Source organism: Azolla caroliniana, unplaced genomic scaffold (genome assembly GCF_043228905.1).
Source record: "Azolla caroliniana isolate FFs.n. ecotype wild unplaced genomic scaffold, voAzoCaro1.0.p SCAF_14, whole genome shotgun sequence".
Lineage (NCBI taxonomy): Eukaryota > Viridiplantae > Streptophyta > Polypodiopsida > Salviniales > Salviniaceae > Azolla > Azolla caroliniana.
Genome location: NW_028230449.1, coordinates 15,981,156 through 15,994,363, shown reverse-complemented (window position 1 = coordinate 15,994,363; position 13,208 = coordinate 15,981,156). Strand labels below are relative to the sequence as shown.

The 13,208-nt window shown below is 38.8% G+C and overlaps 1 protein-coding gene across 1 annotated transcript; it reads left to right on the top strand.

Moving 5' to 3' along the window:
• The first annotated feature begins 5,165 nt into the window (after positions 1 to 5,165).
• LOC147855602 (uncharacterized) lies at positions 5,166 to 12,730 on the top strand. The gene is made up of 6 exons (XM_087330141.1): positions 5,166 to 5,282; positions 5,833 to 6,991; positions 7,085 to 7,337; positions 10,450 to 10,570; positions 10,698 to 10,763; positions 10,950 to 12,730. The coding sequence occupies exons 2-6, from the start codon at positions 5,935 to 5,937 to the stop codon at positions 12,270 to 12,272; spliced, it is 2,820 nt and encodes a 939-aa protein (XP_087186267.1). The 5' UTR covers positions 5,166 to 5,282; positions 5,833 to 5,934; the 3' UTR covers positions 12,273 to 12,730.
• The last annotated feature ends 478 nt before the right edge of the window (positions 12,731 to 13,208 follow it).

The following is a 13,208-nucleotide window of genomic DNA, read 5'->3' as shown; positions in this document are numbered from 1 at the left end:
GAACAGAGCTTGCTCTGCTGCAGCCTGCTAATGATATGCTCTGCTTCCTTTTTTCCACAGAAAATCAACATACAGAAGAAGAAGAAGAAGAAGAAGAACTAATAAGAAGAAGAAGAAGAAGAACTAATAAGAAGAAGAAGAAGAAGAAGAAGATTTACACACACACACACATATACATGTCTAAGAAGAATATTTACGGAGTAACTATTCTTGTTATTTTGTGAGAATGAGAGACATAAGACAATGGAATGGGAATTTCTTAAGTGGAATGGAACGGGAATTTCTTTTGTTGTCCGAGCATATGCCAATCTCGACATATCGGACACCAGAAACTCTCAACATCATAAAAATTAGCGCCAATTCGAATCGTGTGAATCGCACACTTACATATGTATGTATGTATGTTGATGCCAACGAGAGATGTAAGGGATGTTGCTCTTCCTCCACTAGGTTCTCAGTTCGTACCCTTGCATATCTTCGGTTCCTGGGCAATGACGCCATGATGCTCCCTCGATTCCTCATTTGTGTGCATGAGTTTCTTGGATAAAGCAATCTCGGGCTCTCCAACACCCCGGGGCCCTTGGAGGTAGTTATAAGATGTGGTTGGAATGTTACATGCCATGTTGACTGTGTATTCCATGCCAACATCAGAGGGTTAACATTTGTAAACATAATATTTCTAGTTTTGACATTGTTGCATCTTGCCATTCGATCCTCGATGCCGCTTGTAATTTGTCCTTGGTGATCACATACCTCATAGGCATCACCTAAGAGCTTTAATATATCTTGTACCCAACCATTTGAGAGAATTTTGTTCTTATTACTTATTTTGTACTTTGCATCCCTTTGTTCCAAGCTTGTTTTCGTAATCAGTGATAAGGTATATTCTTGACTTTTGTGATATACATAGTGTTTACTCTTTGCATGGCGTACACCTTTATGGGCAACACACTTGTTTCTTATAGCATGGCCTGATAGGATGACGAGAAATTAACTCCCAATTGTGTACGTGCATATAATTTTTGAATTTTCTCTATTTCATTCCATGCACTAAGTGAATATAAGTGCCACCCCCCAATTCCACTTTCATAAAGCATCAGTTGGACCACCATAGCATTGAATAACGTCAACCTCACTTCTCATCTCCAAGTATCACTTTGGATTTATTGATTCTCAAACATATGTATAATAACTATTACAACCTACGTGAATTATAGATTCGTAACTCATAACATGAATTCCACATATTTGTCAATGGGACATTAACACCAAGTTTTTTGAAGCTTTGCATCATTCGTATTAGTTCTATATGTAAAAATTGAGTTAGGGTTTTTGTTGTATTGTTTTGTTTCCACATTAGCAGATAGCCCGTTCATTGGGCGATATGTTTCCGATACACTAAGTAAGTGATGCATATCATCAAAATATATGAGAACAACATGATGTCATCAACACTAAACCTCTTCCCCATTTCTTATTGACTCATCTGACATCTTCATCCTCGCTCTACAATCCACTCTCGTCCTTGAGTGGGCAAAGGTTGATGAGTATGAGAATGAGAATGAGAATGGGTTCAATGAAGCATATGAAGAACAATGCAAGTTGTTTGAAGATTTGATACTAGACTTATTGATAAAGGAGAGCCACCTATGCAATCAAAGGGGGATTCTAAAAGGACTTTCCCTTAAAAATTGATTGTAGAAAGATGCCTTATTATCTTGGATCAATGACCACACTAAAAAACTTCTTGAAGACTAGATGGCACAACCCAAGTTTAGGGATGTTTTTAATTCCTAATTGTTAGAATGCATATCAAACCAATACATGTAATACTAAACTAGTAAATAATACTTCTTTACAAACAAGTACTTCATTTGCAAACCTACTTGCAAAATTTCCTAACAACATTCTTTCATATTAGATAGTGGATTAGGGAAGTTTTGGAAGAGATCTGGCATTGGTTGGATATGTCAAATGACATAGGAAGGAGGATCTTATCCAAGAATATCAAAGTGTCTCAAAAAGTGGACATCGAATCTAGTCCATGCAACATTAACATATATGGCCAAATGTCCGCCATCCGAAAAATCAGAGGAAAATCAATTATTGTTATGCGGATTTGCAACCTTGGTCATTTGAACCTCTCTTGACAATTCTGATGGTAGTGTAACATTGGCAAAGAAAAACATATTCGGTCATTCACTTTCTGGAAGTTGTTCAAGAGCACGGTGAGGTGTATAATATTGCAAAATGCCAAGTTCACTAGGGTCTATTTGAGAGTAACTAGATAGACCCTAAAGGAAAGCCTAAGAATTGTTAGGAAATAAGTACCTTTTGGAAAAATTCAAACTACTATGACATGGCACGAGTGATAAGATAACCCTCGATGAACCAAAATCCATTGGACTTCACTATGCTACACCCACTATATAAGTTGCAACAAAAGAGAGAGACTTTTAGACCATGTCATCTAATTTAATCTCTCCAAACTTGTAATTATTTAGGTATTAGCTCTTAAACTTTACTAATTATGATTTGTCATATACCCTTAGTCGAATTAAGAATTTACATGTGTTTCAAAATAAAGCGTGATATGTTTGGCCACAATATACACTGTTTTAGTTGATTGTATGAGGTGGAGGACATAGAGTTAAACATTTAAATATAGTTGTTGACATCCATGCCACACGTAGATAGTGTCGTCGTCATTTTTTGTTTTAGGTGATTCTTGTAACTAGAGAGTGCATTTCACAATGACCCCACTAAAACTGGGTGGAGAATACAACAACAATAAGACTTATCTATTAGTAATCTAGGAAAGCCTCTCCAAATATATATTTGGTCATAGATGACTTTGCTTGATCATTGATAAGGCAACACGAGAAGATATTCTAGAACAATCCATTACGTGTTTCCATTGGTGAGAAATTGTTAGGAAATCTTGGCGTGACCTTCACCTTATAAGTTGTGACAAAGAGGTATATTGAACCGCTCATTGCACTATTCCTATGAATAAATACTTGAGAGAGGTTCATTTTTAACTGTAATCGATAAATGTATGACAAATAATTGATCCTCCAGAAGGGAATACATGAATAAGAATATATGGGCACGATGATTGGAAAACACCATCACAAGCATTATTCTTTTGAGCATATTGGTTAATTGTTGGGGACACCTGGATAAAGAGAACGATCCCTTATTGCAACGACTTACCAATAATCACACTACGATCGAGTAGAGACAACTACAAACGAAGAGGAGTATGTCTCTCTCTCTCTCTCTCGTAGAACACATTCAATGTCTCTTGGATGTTAAAAATATATCTATCTATCTATACAACTTCTTGAGGATCCATCTTGATTGATGCATGAGAGGAGGGGGGGGTGGTTGTCATCAGGTCATCCATATGTACATATGTCAAAGGTAATGGAGATGCATGAGTGTGTGGGTGAGGAAGCTAGATGTAGGGTTTAGGGTGGCCATTACTGCCCCATAGGTGGGCAAGCGTGATGGTGAGTGACCAGTGGCCAGTGGCCATAAACACACACACAAACATACATACACAAACACACATAGGAGAAAGAATGTCATTTCTTCTTTTTTGAGACAAAATTCTCAGACTCATGAGAGTTTTCATTACAAGTGTCAAAAGCAAGCCTCAAGGTAATCAACGTTCTCGCTAAAATGCTACAAAATATTCCAATGTCTATTTTAACGATGACCGAAGGATGGGTCAATTTGATCTTCTTTCTAGGACAAAGCTAGAGATTATGTCCACGCTGCTTCTTCCTGAAATTGCCAACATGTGGATGATATATGAGCATGGCGCTTGCGACAACTCATCTTTTTTTTATTGTATTTCCTTGCCGAAGCCTAAAGCCACGAGGGAAGGTTCAATACTCCCAAGATAGAAGAAAGGAGTGCAAATGTTGTAATCGATCTGCCCATATGTTTGTTCCATCCTCAAGCTGCTTTGCTTGGAAGAATAAAAAAAAACACAGCCGCTAACAATCGGCAATGGTTCTCGAACCACGAAAACGCAACTTAACGAATTAATGGTTTCAACGGTTCGGTTCGGTTTCAATAGTCAAAAACCGTGGTTTAAACGGTTTAACAGTTTTTTATTTTTAAAATTAAATTTTTTTTGTTTAAAAACTATCTTTTCATTTTTAGACTTATTCTCACATTTTAGGAACATCTTTAAAATTTTAAAATAATGAAATATTATAAATCTAAAAAATTAAAAAAATTAAAAATTGACCTAAGTTGAAGACCGAAACCGAACCACGGTGGTAACGGTTTAATAGTTTAACGGTTTCGTGGTTCGGTTCAGGTTTCAAAAATTTTAAATGGTTCGGGTCTAAACCGGTTCGGTTTTGACCCTCTCGAACTGAACCGTTACCGATTGTTAACGGCCGCGTGATCCGGAGGAAGTCCTTCTGTGTTTGTTGTGTCGAGGATATTGGTCTCGAATTTGTCGATGGTATATGCCTATTGCTACTCTCTCGACTTCTTCTTCTTCTTCTTCTTCTTCTTCGAGAGCGATAGTCTTGTTGATGAGGGGTTTTTCACGAAGATCTGCATGGAAGAGATTACGGGAACCAAGACCACAAACACCCATCGAAGATCCCAAAACTTGGCACACTTATACAGAGAGACTTTACCACATCCCAAACCAACCACCCATTCCAATGCCTTCCACACCCCGACCTACTGTGGGGACACTCTTCACGACCTCTAGGGTCACGAAGGTCATAAAGAAATTACAACATAGGAAGTCCATGGACCACACAGGATTGCGAGCAGAACACATCATATACGCGAGAGAGTGCCTAGCTCCCTTACTAACTCTAATGTTCTCTCTTTCTTTCTCTCTCTCTCTCTCTCTCTTTGCAGAGAGAGTCCCAGAGTCCATAAGGAATACATAATAATGTCTTTGGGCGGCCAAGCTCTGTCTGCTCTTTCGTTTTTCTTTTGTCCGCCCAATCTGAATGAACTCTGCCGCCCCCACCGCCTCTCTTCTCCTCCCTCCTTCTCCCTCGACCCATCCATCCGTCCATCCATCCATCATCTCTGCTCTGCTGCAGATTTCCATCGCCGCTAAGAAAGCAAGAAATCAGGAAATAACCCATCATCAGTTCCTCCCCCTCCCCCCTCCTCCTCCTCCTCCTCCTCCAAGAAGAAGAAGAAGAAGAAGAAGCATCAGCAGCCAGGAAGACAGAGAGGGTCTACTGCTCCTACCCACCATACATATCCGATCTTTTTTCTTGCCAGCACAGGTAAGCATAACACGGTGTATGTGTGTGTGAGAGAGAGAGAGAGACATAGAGAGAGAGAGTATGTGTGCTTGTGCTTGTGTGTGTGTTTGTGTGTGTGTGGAGGGGGATCTTCCCTGCCCTTTTATTTCTTCTTCTTCTTCTTCTTCTTCTTGTAGTGGAGCTTGTCTGTAGTGTATTATCGTATGTGTTTTTGTGTATCTCCCTTTCTTCTTTACCTGTATTCCTGTGTGTTTGTGCTCTTAGGCCTTTCTTCCAGAGGACTGCTTTTGATTTGTGGCGGCAAGATTGAATAAAAGCGTGAAATTGTCCTCATTCTCATTCTCTCGCTTTCTCTACATATGTGTGTGTGTGTGTGTGTATGTATGCATATGTACGGTATGTGCTTTCTGTCTGTAAAATTTCAGCATTTTTAATAGTGAAGAGATTGACCTACGCTTGTCTGTGAAAAACTCTATGTATGCATATGTACAGTATGTGCTTTCTGTCTGTAAATTTTCAGCATGTTTAATAGTGAAGAGATTGACCTACGGTTGTCTTTGAAAAACTCCAGGTGAACGAAGAAGGAAACCAAAGAAACAAGCAAATTCAAGAGAGGGAAGATGCAGATTAGTTTTCACCAAGCTTTTTTAATGTGCACTTGCTGCAACCTCCCATGGATAATCACCAGTACATGAAGGGACCCATGCTGAATCCGAAATATCCAAAGACAGAAGTGAGCATGAAGCGGACACAGAGCAGAAGGGCAGCAGACACTGCTCAATTGCCATCCCCCAAGATCAATGAGAGTGATGACACTGTAAGGTGTAAGTTACGGGATTCTTTAGCTGCAGCACTTCGGTTAATTGATGACAAGGATCGAATTATTTCCTCCACACTTACTGTAGGTGACGATGATAAGGGTCAAAATTTAATTTCAGAAACAGAAAATCGTACAAATGCAGTTTCCCAGCCCAGGGAAATTGTGCAAGAAACGACAAATAAGGAACAGGAAACTCTAGGTTCTGTAGCCTTAGATGAGGAGAAGATCAGTAAAGAAGGTCAGAGTAAGATTGAAGATGAAAGCAACTTTGTAAATGAGGAAAATCCAGATTCATTAGAAGTAGAGGAGAACCCTTCCAAGAAAATGAAGTTGGAAGTAGAGAGCGTAGAAGTAGAAGATAAGAGTTTCAAGAAAGCACCTGATCTTGCAGAGAGAGTTGCCTTTGATGTTGAATCAGAGATGTACAGGCATTTTGGCGGAGTCAATAGGAAATATAAAGAGAAAGCTCGCTCCTTGCTTTTCAATTTGAAAGATCGTTCTAACCCAGAACTCAGGGCACGTGTTCTTTCTGGGGAGATAACCCCTGAGAATTTGTGTAGCATGAACGCCGAACAACTAGCTTCGAAAGAGTTATCAGAATGGAGGATAGCCAAAGCTGAGGAATTTGCTCATATGATTGTGCTTACTGAGCCAGATGGAGGCCAACCCAGATTGGTGAAAAAGACGCATAAGGGTGAATTTGAAGTGACAGTCGAAAAGGATGATGTACTTACTGAAGTGGTTACTGCTGGCTCACAGCAGAGAGTTGCATTGCCAATTAAACAAGAAGCAGCAGATGTGCCAGAGTCTTCGTCTGTTACTCAGGAAACTGGCAATACCACAGTTGATGTAAATGGAGGGAAACAACCAAAATTGGCTATTAGAGAATTAAATTCTGAGATGTTTGCAGGTATTTTATAAAGGGGAGCTAAAATAAAAAATGATTTTCAAAGGGAAGTGAGTATTAACCTTTCTGTGATTATTGCCCTTGGTGAATGCCTAGGTATTAAGAAAGAGTCTGCAGTGGATTCTGGTGATACTGATTCGGACATCGTTTCTGGCAATTCAAAGGATAGGGCGCCTCAAAAGATTGTTAAGAGTCCAAATCACAGTTCTCAAGAGTCTGGGGTCACCAAGAATGGGTTAATGTCTCTGAAGGAAAGAAAAAATGAGCATAACTTCAATGAGACGCTTTGGGAAGGGAGCTTCCAACTGTCAGGTTGCGAAATTTCACCGATCCTTGCCATTTATAAAAGGTAAATTTCTGTTGCCTTTTACTAGAATGAAATTTGTGGGATTTTCCTGACCCTGCATGGTAAGGCACCATCACTCTGTTCATGCAATATTTGAGCAAGTTTGACCTGAGTTTTGTGCTTGCTTTTTTGTTTGTGCTGATTCCTTTTTGATGACTTTGATGGAGGATACCGAGTCTCTGTGCTGTCAGTAATTAGCTATTTTCCTTCTGAGTTAACTGCTACCTATTGATTACTTTTCTAATAGACATTCTTAGCTTAGCTGGTTGTGGCAAAAGGAAGCGTGTTATTAATGAACCATAACTTCTTCATGCCTATTTTATGTGAGGCAGAAGTATATGGGAATTTCGGATATCAGATGCGTGTGGATTTTTAGGCTCTCACAGTATGTTAGTTCACATCGATTTCTTCTATTTTGACAAACAGTTAAAAAGTCCAATGATTTGGTATCAGATGAACAGACCTTTTGGGTCCCTGCAGTATATTAGACTGACATTGATATTGTCCAGTTTGACAAATAGTTAAAAAATTCCAAAGATGGGGAACTAAAGGAAACTTGGATGTAAAAAATGCATGGTATAATTCAAGAACACAGCCAGTCAGAAATCTTGGCTTTGATGCCTACATACCCAACTTCTCTGCTACTTACTCTGGTTCAAATTACCACACACACACACACACATATATACACGATATACCTGTATATGTTGTGTACACGTATGCCACAATTTGTAGCCAGGTTTCAATAGGAAAATGTTAAGAGTGCTTTTCTTGCTCTCATGCTAGAATTTGAAAACTGGATTTGGGTTTTTCATACCCAACCAACTTTTCTGCTACGTTGGTTCAAGTTCTCACACACATATATACATAGTGTACATGTACGCCACGATTTGTAGCCAGGATTCAATATGACATTGTTAAGAGTGCTTTTTTTGCAGTCATGCTAGAATTTGAAAACTGGATTTGGTTTCTGTTTTGACTCTGGCACATTCTGCATGTCAGGTTTTGTAAATGCTAGCACTTCTGCATATAAACGAATTTTTATAGTAGCTGTCAGATTTTTCTGAATCATTTTATTTACAAGCCCAAACCAACATTTACATGAGGTTGAATAAGGGGCATACGTAAACTTGTATCGTTAGAGAAAACCCTTATTTCTGAGGCTCATAAACTTCAATAATGATGTGTTCTTGTGTATCTAAATAGATTTGCTTCACATAACAGCTGTGCTTGCAATTGGCTTTTTTTCCCATTCCACAGGTATCACCTTGTGACTTGATATTTACTTTCTATCACGGTGATATGTATTTGATTTCCAAAACTTCCTGCAGAGAAGTCTTCTACTGATTGCCTGTGCTGTAATGTTTACAGCCATGCTGAGACAAACTTTGAAGTCAAATTGAATAGGAAGTTCATTTCCACTTTTCTGTTTATAGCCTTCAATGATGGTCATTGGTAACCACATTCTTCTCCTACTTTTACACCCTTGAATACAAAAATCTAGATTACTGTAATCTTTGCACTTAAGTTTGTCTCCTTACAGCTCATTTCCATTAGTGCAACTATGTCCAATGTGTATAAATCATTACCTTCAATTTTCTCAAAGCTATGAACTCTGTGGTGATTATTTCTAGCATCAGAAATTCTGTACTGTAATGTTACTCAGTGATTTTGTTGTGGGAATATTGCAATTAGGGTTTCCATTACAGTATCCTTGGTGAAGTAAGAGTGAATCACAACAGCAGACTGCCACAATATGGGCTCTACTATAAAGTTGCAAACCTATTGTTGCAGTAGATGGAGGGGCAAGTTACCACTAAAGCTTTGCAACCCAGGCAAACAGAAGATTGTGAAAGTGCTGTTGGGATACCCTGCCCTTTATGCTGACTGGAGAATTCCTATGTGATTTTGTGGACAGAAATAAATGTGGTAGCTTTCTTCGATCTACAGGTTTTGGGAAATATAGGGATTGCACCTGGTGGCAGACTAAGTGTCCTAGGCATTTACAAATAAGAGAATAAATTGAAAGCCTGTGATCATGGAATCTTTAATAACAGTGAAAAGTGGCTGTTTATCTGTTATGGAACATGCTATCTGATGGCCTAAGACATCCTGGAACACTTTCCAGTTTTGGAACTGATTTGAGGTTTTTTTCATTATGATTGTATTGCAATAGGGTTCATGTTCCTCACATTGATATAGTGCCAAAATGCATTCATATTTCCTAATAAATGAAATAAAAGGTGCCTCTGATAATTAGAAGCCCCCCCTTCATTTACTAAAATACATCTGCATTGGCTGGTGTGAAATATTTATGAAGGCAACAATATCAGGATTCAGACAGAAGTACTTACTAAATTCCTGTATTCCTGTATTTTCTCATAGTTGCCAATTTTTCAAATGTCGAAAGGGAACTTGGATAATCAGTAAAGAAAAACACAACCAACCAATATGGATGCATATATATCTATATCAGTGATGCGTGTGACATGTGTACACACATGCATCGAATAAATACTGCATACATGTATGCATGCATAGATATGCAGCGCGAAAAGAACTTCTGCAATAGTAATGAGAGTGTTTGGCATACATTCAAGGATGTGGTCAGTGATATCTAAATTTTCTAAATTAAAGAGAGTTGAAGTCAAAAGGCTTTTACAGGAATTTAACAGAACAGAGTGCACGTATGCCTGTGTTTAAAAGTGTATCAATACATTATGTGAGCAATCTCTAGCCACAGCATGTGAGCAAAAAATATAATCACGATGAAAAATTATGCTTGATACAGCCAAGCACATTTGACAAAAATAGTTGGACATTATGTTTTCAAATAATGCTAATCTACTAACATTACAAATGTGTATATGGACTTGCATCTGCATGACCACAGCATGAACCCTAATGTAAGTATGGACTTATAAAAGCGAGGATGTATAACTTACAATATGGACTCTGAATTTGAACTGTTTGAACTTTGATTTGATTGGTCCGAAAGGTCTTAAAGATGTAATCTGCTATATTTGTTTTGGTTATGACGCTGATTTTGGTGCGATATAATTTTATTTTTTTGTTCATTCAATAAAATGTTCTGTTCCTTTCCATTTTGCATCAGTGGTGATGCAATAGAATTGCAAAATTGGCCAAAGCAGATTGAGATCAAGGGTAGAGTAAAGCTAGATGCTCTTGAGAGGTTTCTGCAAGAGCTTCGACTGTCTCGGGCACGAGCTGTTATGGTAAGCTAACACATCAAAAAGATAAATGCGTTTTGGAAATTCCATTAATTTATTGCTCTGATGCATGAGGCATTTCATGAAATGATTTTCTTGTTTGATATAAACTTTATGCATTATTTTCTTTCAGGTTACAACATGCCAAGTAGATCGGAAAGAATCAGATCATGTGGCTTCCATAAATGCTTTGAAAGAGGTGAGAGTGAGAAGATTGTCTAGCTTCATTTATCATGAGTGATGATGCATTATGTAGTCTCAGAAACTCATGCTATTGGTGATTAAATTAGGCAGAATTTTCTATGTCTAAATCAGTTGTTTTTATAGTCAGGAAAGTTAATATGGATTATAAGTATTCTGATAGTGGGATAATGAACCACTGCAGGCTGCCAACCAATATCAACGAGGAGAAAGAGTAGGCTATGCCGAGCCACTTCCAGGATATGAACTTTACCTGTTTCCCGGAAGTGGTAACTCTTTAAGGCTGCTCGTTGATCATGGATATCTTACCGTAGATCAGGTTTTGGTTGAGGAAGAAGGGTTGCTAGTTGGTTTTGTTGTGTGCAGACGAAGCCTTATACCATCGACGACTACCCATAAACCATCCGGTCACTACTTCAATGCAAACAAGAGTGCTTTATCAGCACAACTGGATTCTCCAACACGCCCTAATGGAATCCAATGGAGTGGAAATATTATTGCTAGATCTAAAGCCCCTCTTCTTCCATTACCAACTTCCAAAGAGTATGAAAATCATCATGCTCCAGTGTCTTTTGTAAACTTGCAAAAAGATGTTTCAATACCTAATAAAAATGTTGAAGGTGGCATGATTAGTCTGACAAATAAGTGCACGTCAAACATACGAGAGCAACGCACATGTGAGCCCTTGGAGTTTTCTAGATCCTTCCAAGGCTCTAGGTCTGGCAGGGGCAAATCTGAAGGGTTAGAGAAAGATTTGAAGCAAGAATTAAATATTGGCGATGATTTGCCGCCTGGATTTGGACCAAAAGCTATGAAACGTAGGTTTGCAATGGACGAAAGTGACGATCTTCCAGAGTATGAATTTTCTGCGCAGACTATTTTGCCATATAGTAGTGCCCAACATTCTGAAGTTCCTCCTGGAACTCTTCCCCTTCATATGCAAGCTCCTCACATTCAGAATTCTGTAGGGAACCCTTCACAGCAACATGCTGGGAGGTTCAATTCCCAGCATGAAACATCAAATATATCTGGCTTGCAGCCATCATTTCCAAGACTAATTTTTTCTCATGCATCTGGTCAACTGGAGCAAACAAGACCTCTATCATTACATGCACAAACAAGTCACATACATGTAGGGTCTAGTCAACATCCAGGACTGCTATCAGGCACATCTTTGTATGGGCGACCTCATATGTCTTCTGATGAATCTACCACCATGAGTGCTGGACATAGGGGACGGGCAAGCAGACTTTGGAATGATGATGATATGCCAGAGTGGTGTCCAGAAACACCATCCATTGACCCTGGTACACAGGCACCGGGAAACAATAGAAGCTGGCAAAGTATGCCGCCGACTGCACCATTGTTATTGTCGTCACCAGTACCATTGGAAGGAGGGGATGCAGGAGCAACTCCTGCAGCACAGTTTTATCTAGCATCTAACAGGGGCATGCTTCCTATGTCAAGGCCAGAACTCTACAGAAGTCAAAAACATTGGCCCCAGTGAATCATATGGGTGGATAAATAGCAAAACTATCAGTTGAGCTGGGGTGCAATGCAATGTGATGAACTTGTTTTTTGTTTTGGTTATCCTTGCTTTGCATTGTGCCTCTTAAGTGAGGATACATCGGCTTTATAATTTTTAGCAATTTGGAAACATAATCAGCAGAAGGTTATGGAGCCCGGGACATTTACGATGTGAGTCTCCCAAAAGCCAGGCTGGATTTTATAGTTTTTTTTTTGTCTTTTTATCGGAAAGCCAATGCATATTTGTGCATGTATAGCAAGGTTTATGTAATTGTATTCTCTGATGTTGCTTGAGACATCATGATTTGCTAATGTGCATAGATGAAAAAAACCTATGTGGAACTCGAGCTGTGGGCTGTCATGACATTCTTATCTAGACACCTTTGTTACCAAATAGAAACTCTGCAATTTTAAGCATCTTAGGTTGAAATTTTTTAATGGCTTTGATTTATTTATTTGATCACATCGCACTCTTGTATAAATTTGTAAAGTGTAGAATACATAGTTTACTTGATGTTTTGACTTCTATGGGTTCCAGTTTAGCAAGTGAGCGATTTATCTTTTGTACGAAACTGAGAAATAATGAAAAGCACATAGGAACTCTAGAATTTTGCTGCTAGATTGGCAAGTCTTCACTGTGACTTGCTTATTGATCTTTAGCATCCTCAATGAAACATGGGGGTTTATATTAGGAAGTTTTTCGAACACGTATTGCTGACCGACCTCTGTTGTTAAAGTAGTGCTGTCCATTTTAAGGGATAGGGGAAGTGCACCTTAACCTAGTGGCAGTGTTGTGATAGTTATCACATTATTTGTACTCCCTAGTTGATTTATGAACATGAATAACACACAACAAGTATTCTAGCGCTTTCTTGTTGGTACATTGTTGTAACTCGGATGTAGATCTCCCCATTGT